General features: G+C 35.6%; 1 protein-coding gene across 20 annotated transcripts in view; it reads right to left on the reverse strand.

The window, feature by feature from the left end:
* Window positions 1-2,270: 2,270 nt before the first annotated feature.
* The window catches only part of CSNK1G3 (casein kinase 1 gamma 3), a 70,676-nt gene continuing 57,589 nt past the window's right edge, over window positions 2,271-15,357 (reverse strand). For 11 of the 20 annotated variants that reach the window (XM_038170668.2, XM_038170666.2, XM_038170672.2 and 8 more), the window contains 3 exons: window positions 10,091-10,197; window positions 9,693-9,716; window positions 2,271-3,892 (listed from right to left, as the gene is read on the reverse strand). In XM_038170668.2, the coding sequence (XP_038026596.1) occupies window positions 3,838-3,892; window positions 9,693-9,716; window positions 10,091-10,197 (186 nt within the window). In that variant the 3' untranslated portion in view covers window positions 2,271-3,837. Of the gene's footprint in view, window positions 3,893-5,168; window positions 5,262-9,692; window positions 9,717-9,986; window positions 10,198-15,357 lie in introns of all 20 variants that reach the window. The other 9 variants (XM_072031003.1, XM_072031007.1, XM_038170676.2 and 6 more) reach the window with 3 other exon arrangements.

Here is a 15,357-nt window from a genome sequence, read left to right on the forward strand (position 1 = left end):
GCTGAAAGCAGTGCTCCAGCTGGGGTCTCAGAAGAGTGGGGCAGTGGAAGAGAATCCCCTCCCTCAGCCTGCTGGCCACACTGACTTTGATGCAGCCCGAGACATGTTTGGCTTTCTGGCCTGCAAGCATTAATGGCTCATGTGGAGCTTCTCATCAAACAGTGCCCCCAGGTCCTTCTCCTCAGGGCTGCTCCCCATTCTTTCACCCCCCAGCCTATATGTTTGGGGTTGCCTGAACCCAGGTGCAGCACCTTGCTCTAGGCCTTGCTGAACTTCACTAGGTTCAAGTGGGCCCATTTCTCAAGCATGTCCAGGTCCCTCTGGATGGCATTTCTTCTCCCATATGTCAACTGCACCACACAGATTTGAGTCGTCTGCAAACTTGCTGAAAATGCACTTGATTCTATTTATGTCATTAATGAAGATATTATTATACTTCAAAAAAGTTCCTAACAGCTCCTAAAATACTATAGAAAAAAATGCATGAGAGTGTACTTTTTAAGATCTCAGGCATTAAAAAGCCAAGTCTCAAAAAAGTTCATCTATTCCACATCATAGAATATGTCTGATGGCTTTTTTTCCTTGTGGCACAGACCCAACCCAAAGAGATCCTGAGTAGATTTCTTCATTAGAAACATTTACTGAAATTTCTTCTCTCCATTGTAATCATTAGGGGTATTAAAACTTAACAATATCACAGAATCACAGAATTGTCTAGGTTGGAAGAGACCTCCAAGATCATCGAGTCCAACCTCTGACCTAACACTAACCAGTCCTCCACTAAACCATATCGCTAAGTTCAACATCTAAATGTCTTTTAAAGACCTCCAGGGATGGTGACTCCACCACTATCCTGGGCAGCCCATTCCAATGTCTAACAGCCCTTTCGGTAAAGAAGTTCTTCCTAATATCCAACCTAAAACTCCCCTGGTGCAACTTTAGCCTGTTCCCACTCATCCTCTCGCCAGGCACGTGGGAGAATAGACCAACTCCCACCTCGCTACAGCTTCCTGTACCTGTAGAGCATGATAAGGTCACTCCTGAGCCTCCTCCAGGCTGAACAAGCCCAGCTCCCTCAGCTGTTCCTCATAGGACTTGTTCTCCAGACCCCTCACCAGCTTCATTGCCCTTCTCTGGACTCGCTCAAGCACCTCAATGTCCTTCTTGTAGCAAGGGGCCCAAAACTGAACACAGTACTCGAGGTGCGGCCTCACCAGAGCTGAGTACAGGGGGACAATCACCTCCCTAGCCCTGCTGGCCACACTGCTTCTTATACACCTGTTAACTAAGCAGACATACCTATAACTGCAATGTTGAAGTAGTATTTTGAGTAACTTACTTTCAGATTTCTTGATATTGAAAAACATTAAAATAGTTGAGCAATTTTTCAAGTAACATTTTCCATCATTTCATCCAAGACTGTAGGAAAGCAGAAAAAGCCTACCTTTAGTTCTCTTCTCTTACACTTAAACAGGAGTGTATTTTATTATTTAGACATCCAGGCAATGTTGACTTCATTAGTTTGGACAGGAAACAAAGTATAGAAATGCTAATCATATTTTCATATATACATAACCATATATTCATAACACAAATATATCTGCATTACTTACAAATGAACAGTTTGCTTTGCTAGAAGAAAACCTTCAGCATTACAATTAAGCACTTGAAAATACTGCTGAAAAGCTACTGCCTGGATAGTGGTCATTTCAGCAAATACACAGCTTTCATCCTTCTGAATATTTCAAGTCCATAATATATGTATTTTCTTGGTATTTTCTCTGTATTCAGAATCTAAAAACACTATACAGGTCAAAAGCTTCAGACAACAAAACCAATTAGGTATGTGAGAAATACACGTATCACAAATATTTACGAATATTATGAAGTAACAAATTTGGTCAAATACTAAAAAGAGGGATGCATTTTTGTATGAAAATGGTCAAGAAACCTCCTACCTTTCCAACTCAAATTAAAAAAAAAAAAAAAAGAAGGCAATTCTATGAGTTTAAAATAATCAACAGTGAAAAAAGGTAAAGAGGAAACTTATGACCAAAGTCATACATTATGTTTTTGTAGGCCAGGTTCAGTTTTGTTGTTGATGATTTTCTTTATAAAACAAAACCTTAAAATCATGAACAGCAATAATCACAAATATCAAAGTATACCGTGTATTCACTGAGCAAATAACCCAAACAATATGCTACACTATTGGCCATCAAGGAAGACTAAATTACAAAATACAATTAAAATCCCCATAAATGTAATAATGAATTTAAAGGTGTGCATTTATTTTTAATATACATTTTGAATGTTACCACAAAACAGTTTAAAATAAATATGTATGCCAAAAGGCATCTGTGGACACATACGCACATACACACACACACACACACACACACACACACAAATCACTAGTTAGCTTTAGAAGAACTTTAAAATCATGGAGATAATTAATCTGATTTTTGGTCAACAAATCTGTCTAGTCACTTCAATCTTTCATACGCTTCCTTAAAGTAACTAGCAGCTAAACATGACAAAAGCACACCTCTGTCATTATGGCTTTAAATAAAGCATGTATTTTCTTTAAAAGACAATATAAAATGGGCTGTCTTGTCTACAAAAGTGCTGGTTTGTTCATATTGCAGGCACTTCATTGGACTGTGGGAAAAGTACCTGACCCATCCTTGTCATCCTATTGTACTAGCAAGGCTACACGCTGAAGTATTAGAAAATTCCAGGAAAAAAAAAAAAAATAAATTTGGCTGTTATGGGCTAGTATGCAGAGAAGAGAAAAGCCTAACACAATTCTATTGTCTTTCTCTTCTAAATCAAACAGAAAAGTAATTTACAAGCATATCTCTAATATTACATGGCACATCCATATTTTCAAGTTGAAGATGTTGTCAATCAGCAGTTACCTTAGCGAACACATGAGCTTTAATATCAACTTTGCTTTAACCAGATTCACATTTATTTCTCCTTTTATAATTCCTATGTAGATCCTCTCTTGTGAAGGTAACTTCTATCTTACTAACATTACTGGAAGCAATGTTACATAATACAAATTTCTGTATTCTTTGTACAAATGCTCTTGTCATTTCTGCTATACTGCAATAGCAAGTATATAAGCATAACAAAAGCAGGTTTCCAAACCCAGAAGCTACAGGAAATACTTTCAGTTCATTAGCATCATCAGCATTTAGACAACTGTCATTAGTTAATTGTCAACCTCCTCAGCATATCTGGACAGTGATTGTACCACATTAACAGAGAGAGGAATTAATGCTGACATAATTTGGCTACAGTACCAGGGTTAGGCAGTGGGAGTCAATGCAGAATTATTTTTTTTTTTAAATGGCTGTGCATTTATATTTTTCTTCTGCATTTTTTTTTCAAAACTGCTTTTGATATGCTGTTACAGACTCATATACCAGATTTGTGATATCTGTCTTCAGCTACTACTTCTTCACCACTAGTACATTCTAGGATGGGAGAAATACTTCTGAAGTTTAGTTTTGCTGTAGAAAGTGATCATTTCTACCATTTCATTGGTCCATTTGTTGATAGTCAACAAAGTCACAAAACCTTAAAGCTTTCAGAAGAGATGAATTCAAGAAACAAAACACAGATGTAGGAGAACCTACAAAACACAGAAGTCTTTCATTGTTTTGAAGGGAGTCCTTGGAAAATGTGTAGTCATTACAGAGGTGTTTTTGCTGATTGTGGTTTTTGTTTGTTTGTTTGTTTTTTCTTTTTGTGTCTTCTTGTTTTTTTCAGGATCACAAGACAGCAACTGAACAAATGAGCAATTTCCCATGTTCTGCGTGGCTCTAGTCATTTCTGGTGCTGAATGGTTTTCCTTCTTCTTCGCTTGAAAAAACAGCAGCACCTGCAGGTGTAACATGAGTTACATATAATTTAAAAAGAAGCCCCAAAACTGTTGGCATTTTGTTTCACTTGATGTATGTAGCTCAGTTATAATGACCTCCACAAGGAATAAATTAAGTTCTAAGTATGTGGTTGATTTATTTGTGAAAAACAAAGAGAGTTACTGTTGACAAAACAAGGTCTGTCAAAGGAAAATAGCTATAATAAAAATAGGTAGTGAATCCAGAGTATTGTGTGAAGGTATCAAAGACATGGGCATTACAGACTGATTAAAAATGCATTTGTAAAAATAAGTAATGTTCCGTTACCTGAACACTTTTTCACATTAACTGTTAATATGACAAGCACAAGCTTGAGCTTATCTTAAGTTTGCATTACCTGAACTGGGCACTTAAGACTCTACCATGCCTAATACAGGAACCCACCTTGAGCTTCTTTTGTCAACCAGAACTTAGGAAAGCCTCCCCAAAGCTACTCCCCAAAATATTTTAGAAAACTATTTTCATCAGTAACAAAATTAATACTCCAGTTAACTACTGTGATGATAGCACTGCAGTGAGAATCACAGCTTTAAGTGTACGTAAGTATACTGACATTCTTTCCTCTGCTTCATTGCATACATGAAGGAAACTAAAATTGAAACTGATAAATACTGCCAATTCCACTTAGCAGGAAGTAACTAAGTCTGAAAGTAACTAAGAAAGCACTACAAAAGGAAAAAGGATTGGAGGAAGTTTGTGAGAAAGATTGAAGGAGTCCAGGAAGCATTTTTGAAAAACTAGGTGAAAGCAACAAATACACAAAGAAAACCTTTCATCTGCATTTCATGGTAGTCTAGCTTATTTTAAGCAACTCCTAGCTCCTGACTATCATTTTGAAATTAAAGCCTTGACTTAGGAAAGTATTCAAAATAGTTTAATTATAATCAAAACTGAACAAGCAAGCGTTTTAAATGGCAGATTTTACCACTGTTAGTTCTGCTGTTTGGTTACTCAATTATCCATTGCAGTGCTATATACTATACTAAATACTGATATTTTTCTCAAACTATTGAATACAACAAAGTGAAAACTACAGATTTACCATATCAGCAGCTTATCTGCAAGTCCTTAAGTTCACCAAGCATTAGATGTCATTAAACTTCAAAAGGAATCTTGACAGCTTAATTTGGAATGTGGGAAAAGGGAAAAGCATTTGAAAATCAAGGAGAATAGGGTTCTAAAAATGAAGTTCTAAAATGGGTGAGAACATCCAAAGTAAGTGGAGACATAAGTTACCTTCTCAAAATATCCAATGGCACCCTGTTGCTCAGTCACTGTAAAGGTAGCAGTGGGCAGAGGCAGACCAGGGCTGCTCTGAAAGTTATGTAACTTTCAGTAGAAAAAAACATTGGTTATTGAGGGAGAGGAAAACCCACATTAAAATTCAATAGGGGAAACTGCAGAGATAATATTTTTATAGCTACCAGAAATATTACTGTATTATTTACCTTAAAGAACTTACGAGAGAGACATAATTGCTCTTGAAGGCTACCAACTGTAGCTGAAATTCCCAGTAACTGCTAGCCTTTTTCCTTACCAGCTGTTTACAAACACTAGCATCCATTATTACATAAGCTATTACTGAATTTATAAGCAGATGTGTGGAGTCCAAACTAGCTTTATCCTTTCTTCACCTCCATCTTTTCCCAAGTATTTTATATATATGTATATACACAACAAACACCATATCAAAACAAAGCTTTTTACACTGGTTTCTCCCTTTTTTAGTGCGGATTACTCTATGATCCTATAAGTCAGGAAATGCTGACCTGGACTGTGATAGTAAATCACTTTTGCACCTGTTCCAGATTAGGAAGCCTCAAGGAAAGCTTACCAAAAAAAATTGTAGATTCATAGTTATTATAAAGAGCACATATTGTGTAAGTAACTATAGGAAGATGAAATTGTGCTGGACAGTTAACTCAAATTCTAGAAAAACAAACCTTGAAATTTAATTCATCACCTTTTAAGTACATTTAGTTTAAATGGAATATGTCCCAACTAAGAGCAGCTTACACTTCCTAAGTGTTTAAGATTGCTTAGACCTTCTGTGTAATTCAAGGACTTTTTTTTTCCCTTTCTTCCCAAGCAAGTTGTTTTAACCTATCCTTTGCTGAAAATCTTGTACTGCCCTTTATTCCTGCTCCATAGCTTGTTTTGTTTGCTCCTTTTCTGTCAATCAAAGAACAGAATCATGTAATGGGGAATTCAATAGTGCTACCTTTAGCCAACATAAAGCATTGCTTTCGTAAACTCTGTCTGCTGGATTTTGCATAATATTGTTATAAAGAGTATTCTATTAGCAGCTATCAGTTTAAAATGACTGAAGTTATTAAACTGTATTCCAGTACAGGGAATTTAACTAATCATGCTAAATGCAGTTATTCGGTAGTGGAAAATTAATGTCTTGTTGATGTGTGTAGAAAGTATTAAAGAAATATAAATTCCACAGAGCACTGTAAATCACAGTATTTTTTGAACATTTACAGAAATAAGTATTCTTTATACTTATACACTGTATGCTTAACAGTCTAGTAATGCTAAATCTGTCAAACCTTCTAAGAACAAATAAATATCATTTTTGAATATATGCACATTTACATGGAACTAAGGGAATTCAGAATAAGCTGTCAATTTACTTCATGAAAAAAATGTAGCCTTGGTGTTAAAGATCCATAGTGTATCATTTCTTGAAGAGCATCATGCAAAAATAGAAATACTGACTTGTTTTTATAAATATTGTCACTAGAGGGCATCATTATCTTGTATAGATTTTACACTGCTTGAAGACAAATTTAAATCTACAAAGGATGAAGGGGCATTATTTAGTACTAAAACACAAACTTCACCAACTATTCAATATGCATGAAAAATGCATAAGAATTCATGAATGAAGCATTCCTGGAAAACACTCAAGTTTGTGTCCTCAGAGGATGAGGAAATCCTCTGAGGATCCTCTTTAACATCTTCATCAATGATCTGGATGAGGGCATTGAGTGCACCCTCAGTAAGTTTGCAGATGACACCAAGCTAGGTGCGTGTGTCGATCTGCTCGAGGGTAGGAAGGCTCTGCAGGAGGATCTGGATAGGCTGCACCGATGGGCTGAGGTCAACTGTATGAAGTTCAACAAGGCCAAGTGCCGGGTCCTGCACCTGGGGCGCAATAACCCCAAGCAGAACTACAGGCTGGGAGAGGAATGGTTGGAGAGTTGCCAGGCAGAGAAGGACCTGGGAGTGATGGTGGACAGTCGGCTGAATATGAGCCAGCAGTGTGCTCAGGTGGCCAAGAAGGCCAACGGCATCCTGGCTTGTATCAGAAACACTGTGACCAGCAGGGCTAGGGAGGTGATCGTCCCCCTGTACTCGGCTCTGGTGAGGCCGCACCTCGAGTACTGTGTTCAGTTTTGGGCCCCTCGCTACAAGAAGGACATCGAGGTGCTTGAGCGGGTCCAAGGAAGGGCGACGAAGCTGGTGAGGGGCCTGGAGAGCAAGTCCTATGAGGAGCGGCTGAAGGAGCTGGGCTTGTTCAGCCTAGAGAAGAGGAGGCTCAGGGGTGACCTTATTGCTCTGTATAAGTACATTAAAGGAGGCTGTAGAGAGGTGGGGGTTGGCCTGTTCTCCCATGTGCCTGGTGACAGGACGAGGGGGAATGGGCTAAAGTTACGCCAGGGGAGCTTTAGGTTAGATGTTAGGAAGAATTTCTTTACTGAAAGGGTTGTGAGGCACTGGAACGGGCTGCCCAGGGAGGTGGTGGAGTCACCATCCCTGGAAGTCTTCAAAAGACGTTTAGATGTAGAGCTTAGGGATATGGTTTAGTGGGGACTGTTAGTGTTAGGTTAGAGGTTGGACTCGATGATCTTGAGGTCTCTTCCAACCTAGAAATTCTGTGTGATTCTGTGTGAAATTATACATACAGAAGATAAAAACAAGGGACTAACTTTGTTCACATCTTCAGATGGGAAAAAAAAAAAAAAATTACAAAAAAGGCAGAGTGATACGCTTTTGATGAAACAATGTCTCCTTAAAAAGAAGTTTCTATCACATACATGAAGAACCTATACTTGCATTTCCTTACACTATTCAGCAGTGTTACATCTGTAAATAGATGCTTAAATACCTCAACTGCCTTTTGTATTAAGTTTGTAATTAACATGTTAAAATGTAAAGTTACTTAAACTTTCTGAATTATTCTTACTGAGAAAAGAATGTATACATTGGTGTATGGTGGCAATTTTGGACATGTGTGCCTTAATTACTGACAAAGTATAAGAAAAGTTCTAACAGAATAGTGAACAAAGAAATTGCAGTTTAAACTGATACTACTGGAAAACTAATATTTTGTTTCCTACTGAAGAAGAAGATTAATCTGTAAAGTAGAATATTAAGAACTGACATTTCATATATAAAAAAACAGTAAGTCTAGGTCAAGGACAGCTTTTTTGTCCCTCCATTACTCATATTACAGCAAATGAACAAATAACTTCTACATTTTTAATTGAGCTGGCAGCACCTAGTTTCTGAGAATTCTCTTTTTTTCCTGTATATAATTAAACATAAGTTTAATTGTGATGAACATTACCCAAAGCTTTGGAAATTTAATCCTTTCCTGTGTATACATACACTGGGTACAATAAAGGTTATCACTGCACTTACCCAAAGGGAAGGAATTGGGAATTTCTCTATGTGCAGCCTACCAACATCCTTGTTATTCAAGACTTTGGGCCTTTTTTTGTTTGTTTTCAAATAAGAAAAATAAATTCTTGTGAGAAAAAATAAAAATAGTACAGCACTCTGTAAAGACTGCAAGTAAAGAACTGGTCTTCTCAGTGCCCAATAGAAAGATAGTGCAAAAAGTGTGACAATAAGCCAAAAACTGTTATTCACAATTTTTAACTACTTATGCACATAAATGACACATATTAAAATGAGACCATACAGAACAATCACTTCAATAAAAATTTGTATTTTATGAATTTTATAGTTGCTTAAAAATTTGCAAAGTGGGCTCTAGAAAACAAATTCTACTAATGAATGCTCACTAGATTTTTCTGCTACATGCTTCTGCGGCTCTGTAATCAGCCGGATCCATACCCTTCTGAAATTCTATTCCACAAACAATTATACAATCAAGTACCTTGAAAGTTATCCTGCCTTTATCTATCAAAAACTTTTTTTTCTGCACTGCCTTACAGGTTTGACTTTACTACTAAAATATGTATATATATATTTTAGCCATCTTGTGTTAACAGAAATTAGTGTTTTCCCCATTAATTCCATTGTAATTCTAAGGTACCCTGAAATAATGCTTTGGTAGTTAGCTAGCAAGTTGTCAAAGACTATTATTTTGGTAAATACTATTTATACAGAGGTAATGGGCAAAGCTCAAACATCATATTGCATTTATTGCTTGTTCATGTGAGTTATTTTCTAGATGCTAAAACACTAGCTGAATGTTATAACATCTGAAAACAACTTCTACCCCTCTAAAACAGCGTAGCAAAAATATTGTACTACCCACTAAAAATAATTGAACAAGGCACACCACAGACTACAAAACTTGAACAAGCAAGATCTGAAGCAGGCAAAATAGCTTATCAAGGTGGCTATCTGTTTGTAAAAACAGTTAGTTGTTGCATGATACTAGAAATGTTTTATGAGTTCCAATTGGACTTATTATTTTAAAGTCCTCTGAAATGAGTTTTAAGCAAAATAAGAATAGTCCTTGGAGCTATTTCTGCCTGCCTGTGCTGTAGAACTCACCACATGTTCAACACTTTCTCGCAGCTATACAGAAAGAGAGTAAGGGAAAAAAGAGAATCAGATACAATACACAGAAAGAATTACAAATCTTTGATAGATACGTTTTTGTAGTCAGACACCATGTAAAAATAAATATTTCAAAATTAGTTAAAATATAAAAAATGCATGCACTTATCTAGTATAGGGAAATGTGTTATTAAAATCTGAGCCTAAAAAGCACAAGCTACGGAAGGTCTATTACTTAAATGTTTAAAGCCAAAATTAAGTAATGTACCATAATACTTTGCCACTCACCAGTGTCTTTTAAGCTTGGACAATGTTCTGTGAGTAACTAAGCAAGAAAAATTTTGAAGTAGTTGAGAAGACCAGATCTAAAGAATACGGAAAGAAGAACATACTTTGTTTCATCCGTTACTTCTACTTCTGCAGGAGCTGCGATGGGTACATTTGAACGGCCCGCAGTTGGGTCATCCGTGTTCAATTCTCCATTTGTTGAACTTACTACCTGAAATCACCAGAAATATCTGAAGTTATGCTAGTGCCAGAAACACATTTATGATTTTCTGAAGTTACATCTTCAAAACTCAATTTTTGTTAATTCCATAAGTCTTTTAATTACAATAATAGTATCCATTCCTCCTGTTATTCCTGCATCCCCGACTTTCTGCCTTTTTCATATCTAAAAGAGATGAAACATAGTGTAACATACATCTACATGACATTCAAATAGAGTGGACTAAGCAAAGCAATGCTGCTCATCAGGCTTGCTGGTCTTCCTCATGTCTCTTAAGAGCCTTAATGGAAGGCACCAGGCCGTTTTCTGATAGCAATTTAGTCAGTCTTCCCCTATGTCTCCTTCTTTAGTGCATTCTGGCTCCTCTGTATCCTTCAACTGTACCTCAAAGCACTCATCAGAAAAGGAAAAAACAGTCTAGACATTCTCTGGACCAAATAGCAGGGTATTTGCAATAACTCAGATTTTTTCTCTTTTCCTACAAAAAGCAAATGAAAACATTCAAATCATTCAAAAACAAAAAAAGATTTGCTGCTCTAGTTTAAGATTTGTGGTTGTTCTGTATCAGCCTTTGTCAACAACTCTACCAGTCTCTTCGGAACCTCTTCTGTCAATGCTTAAAAGAGCATTTGCAAGATTTGAGCAGCTCATAAAACCAAAAATTCTCCCTGTTTCTGACAGGGTTGATTCTGTTTTTGTTGTTTGTCTTGTTTAACTTTTTAAACCACAGCTGAAGTCATCATGATCAAAGGTGACTGCAACTTTAAAGAAGTAATAATAATCTGCTTGGGTCAACGAAATGCCATATGGTAATGATGAACAAAGTTATTTTCAGGGTTTCCCAATAAGCTTATGTGCTTAAAAAAGAGGATGCAGAGGCACTTTTGAAGCTGTAACAACCTGTTTGGTGATTCTTTTCTTTAAAGTCTTCATACTAACTCCAAAACTGAACACTATTTCCTGACAGTTATTTCCTTTAATGGGAGAAGTCTTTCTTCTTTTTGAAGATAGCATTTGTCTTCCTTTTTTGTTGTTGGGCTTTGCTGTTGGTTTCTTTTTAATCAATTTAAGAATACAGTTTTCTCTAAGAAACTTTAGAGAAACCTTTGCACCGGGAGTACCAAGAGACTGTCCTACCTCCCTCCGGGTGATTTCTCTGGAGGCTCAAAGACAACAAGACCTCATTTCTTTCTATATACATAATACATATACATTCAGCAAACATGCATCCAAATATAATAAAATATAATGGCATACTGTAAGGCTTGGTTTAGATGGGAGGAAAACAATCTTCAGATTTCTGGAAAGAGATGCAGCCTCTGAAGACGTAAGTGAACCAAAGGATATTCATAGCCCAAAAAATCGCAAATCATGTTTCTCAAGAATCACAAACACCCTGAGTTTCGTTCTAGTCTACTACTGTAGATGATAGATCTAGGAAAGGTCTAAGATGAAAATCTTAGAATTAACACAACTGCAGCAGTAAAATGTGCAAACTTAATCAAACTTATTTACTTAAGCATTAATAAACTCATTTAATTGGTAGGGCTCAAGAAAAATGTAGGAATGTTCTCATTCCAGCATCAGTAAGGCTAAAAGAATGTGATTTTACAGTCCTAAGTTCTGTAGCTTGCTAAAATAAGCTACAATGCTATAAATTCCTTGTGATGTTAGTAAATAAGTCAGTATTTAAATTGACAGTAAAATACCTTAGTATCTGACCAAAAAATGAATTTGTCAAAAGATTGATAATACAGGGTAAATGAAGCAGTATTACAACTTCACTACCAATCCTGGCACATGGGCTCTTAACTTAGACCAACCATAGACTTTTCTCTCATAGGCTACCTACTAATAGTCGAAAAAATCACCTCAACACAGGAAGAAAAATATAGGAATCCAACAAAATTAAGCAAGACTAAGTCTGGAAGACATCTGGAAGACAACTCATGCAGTAGAGGTATGGTACACCAAATTTTTTTTGGTGTACCGTCAATAAGGCACAAAGAAGAATCATCTTTCTGGTTTCACAAAAAAAAAGGCTGAAACTTTAGGAAATGAGGGGAAAGAGTACACAAAACTAATAGTGTTTAAAGAGAAACTTTTATTTTCATTTCTTATGAGTAGAATTGGACCAGATTTCCTCCACAGTCTGGAGGAAATCCATAGTCTGAAATCCATTAAGGCACAATTCAGCTCATAATAAATTTGTATACTACCGTAGATATTAAAGTTATCTTTTTTATGTAAACGTTTTGTTAACAAGAACTAGATGTTTTGTGTTTGTTTTTTTTTTGTTTTTTTTTCCATGAACAGTAACAGAGGTTTCTGAAAACTATTATTTAAAACGAAGGTTCAAATTTTGTTTCAATGTTAAGGATGAAGTTAAGCTACCCATTTGTATGCAAGTTGGAAATTAACTACTGAACTAGAAATCTAAAACAACTAAGCATTGTGATAACAGATCTTATCTTGATTTAAATTTAGTTCATACAAATTAAACTGGCCTTTGAAAGTTCAATTGAAGAGCACTTATATAAAAAAGTGTATGAATCACAGTTTCTTACCGTCCTCTACACCACAAGACAAAAAAGAAAATTAGACTCATTATCTAATGATAAGCCGTAATAATTGTGAAAGATTAGTTTCTTGGATGTACATGTATGCTTTTTTAGAAACTTAATAAGGGCCAGTTAAATTAAGACAAAATTAAGCCTAAATATCAATTCCCCAAATAGTAAAAGTAAATCAGGCTAGCCCTATGCTTTGTTTTGAATAGGAATACACATAAACTAAACTTTTACTTGCTATGTTCAAAAATCAGTCAAATTCTCTCATAAAACAAATCAGCCTATTGTCAAGAAGACACAGAAAATAATCTTTCATTTTATTACAACTCTCAGTAACTGAATTCTCCACTCTCCAAAAAACAAAGTTGTCCTTCACGCCTAAGCATGAAATTATTATTAATGATACTAAAGAATGATATATTTTACTTTCAGAATCTATCCAGATAAAAGAATGAAATAATTGGCACTACCTTTATCATTCAGAAAAGCTTAGGCAAATTGATTTGTTTCATCTAACATATTGCTATCTTAACCAGGATAATGAGGTACATGAAATATTCTATAAGCAACTAAAAGCTTCACAATGCCTAAGGCTAAGGCTGAGGTACTTAATGCTTTCTTTGCCTAAGTCTTTATTCATAAGGCCGATCATTCTCAGGGTACCCAGACCCCTGAGTTGGAAGATGGTGACAGAGTAAGATGAAGTTCCTATAATTCAATGGGAAATTGTAAATGACCTCCTCCATGTTTTGAATGTTCACAAGTCTATAGGGACAGATGAGATTCATCCAAGGGTACTGAAAGAGGTGGGGGAAGTGCTCAACAAGCCTCTTTCAATAGTTTACCAGCATTCAGTATGGTGTTCTCCAGGGCTCGGTCTTGGGTCCAGTTTTGTTTAACATTTTTATCAATGACATGGAGGAGAGCATTGAGTGCTCCCTCAGTAAATTCACAGATGATACTTAGGCAGGACTGTTGATCTGCTTGTATTATACAACTACTGTTTTTGGTAAGTGAGGAAAATCCACAAAATAAAGATAATACGTTGCTGAGTGAATTGCTGGGAGGTATGAGAAGTTGCTTTCATTACTAAGGCTACAGAAACTAGAAAGATAGACTGTGATGCTACTGCATTTACACCTAATTCCAAACACAGATAAGCAGAAGAAAGGGCCATTTCTGGACATCTTCGTTTTACAATTCAGTTTGCTAGTAATATTTCAACTTTTCACATGAACTGATCCTACTAAGCAAAATTAGATGCATTAAGCACATTAACAGTGACACAGGCCTAGATAGTCTAAGATTACTTAAATTTATACCCCCCCAAAAAACAAACAAACAAACAAACAAACAAAAATACTGTTAATTATCAAACCATTTAGAACCTGAATGCTTCCAATTGAACATCATTATTAAGAATATTAGCACATACACTAAGATATATATGCACATTCCAACAGACAGTACACTTCAATTTATTATGTAATACTGAGGAATCATTAACATGTTTAAATAACCTACTACAAAAGGATCCCATAGATGACAATAACTGAAACCTGTAGTGGCAGTGTACCAACATTTTTGATGTCTTTCTTTAAAAGGAAGTTCTCTGCCACGAGATTTTAATATCTTGAAGAAAATCTGGTAATTCTGCATAAAACTGATCTCATAGATATGCAATGACTCAATGATGACACAGAAAAGAAAAAATAACAAAACCCAGAATTCAGTTTCACCTCCTAGAGTCACAACCTTACTTTGAACAATTGTGCCTGGCACTTTTAAAATTTGGCTTATTGAGGGCAATTAGGAATTTAGATAAACTAACTAGCTAATGGTCCAACTCACTAGCATGACTTGGTTAGTATTAGATATTAGATATACTTGGTTAGTATATCTTACAATGAAGATATTTGACAACATATATACCCAGTATCTGTGTTATATCTGACAACACTCAAGGGCTCAAACTTCACCATGCATTAGGTGAAAAAAATATATATTTTTCCCCATAACACATTACAAAATAAGTTATTTTCATTTCAGACCGAAAGCTCAAAAGTATATGCAGATTGGCAGTTGGCATTCTGAATCCTTCTGTATGTAGCGTCTAACCATTCCACTCCAGAGTATGTTCATACAGCAAGACACCAAAAAATAAAGTTTAGAGCACATGAGGAAAATAAAGCTCTTTGAAGATGATGGAAACAAAGGAATAATAAATATTACTTTTATATCCATTTTTATTTTTATATATATATATATATATATATATATATATATATATATATATATATATATTATCCATTATTATTCATATATATGCATATTTATTTCTATATTTTATCTGTATATATATATGTATACATTTTTATGTATATTAATAAAGGAAATATGTTGGTTTCTACTCATTTTTCTATGGGTAACTGGTAAACATTCTTCTAGTCACCTAGTGTTTGAAGAAAAGTAGCTGTTAAAGTTTAAGTAAAATCTGTAATTAGTGCTTTCATTTGCAGTTTGCTGAAGGAACATAAAGTGTGACTTGAACAACTATGAACTAAGTTAATAGTGTATTAGC

Source organism: Anas platyrhynchos, chromosome Z, assembly GCF_047663525.1.
Source record: "Anas platyrhynchos isolate ZD024472 breed Pekin duck chromosome Z, IASCAAS_PekinDuck_T2T, whole genome shotgun sequence".
NCBI lineage: Eukaryota > Metazoa > Chordata > Aves > Anseriformes > Anatidae > Anas > Anas platyrhynchos.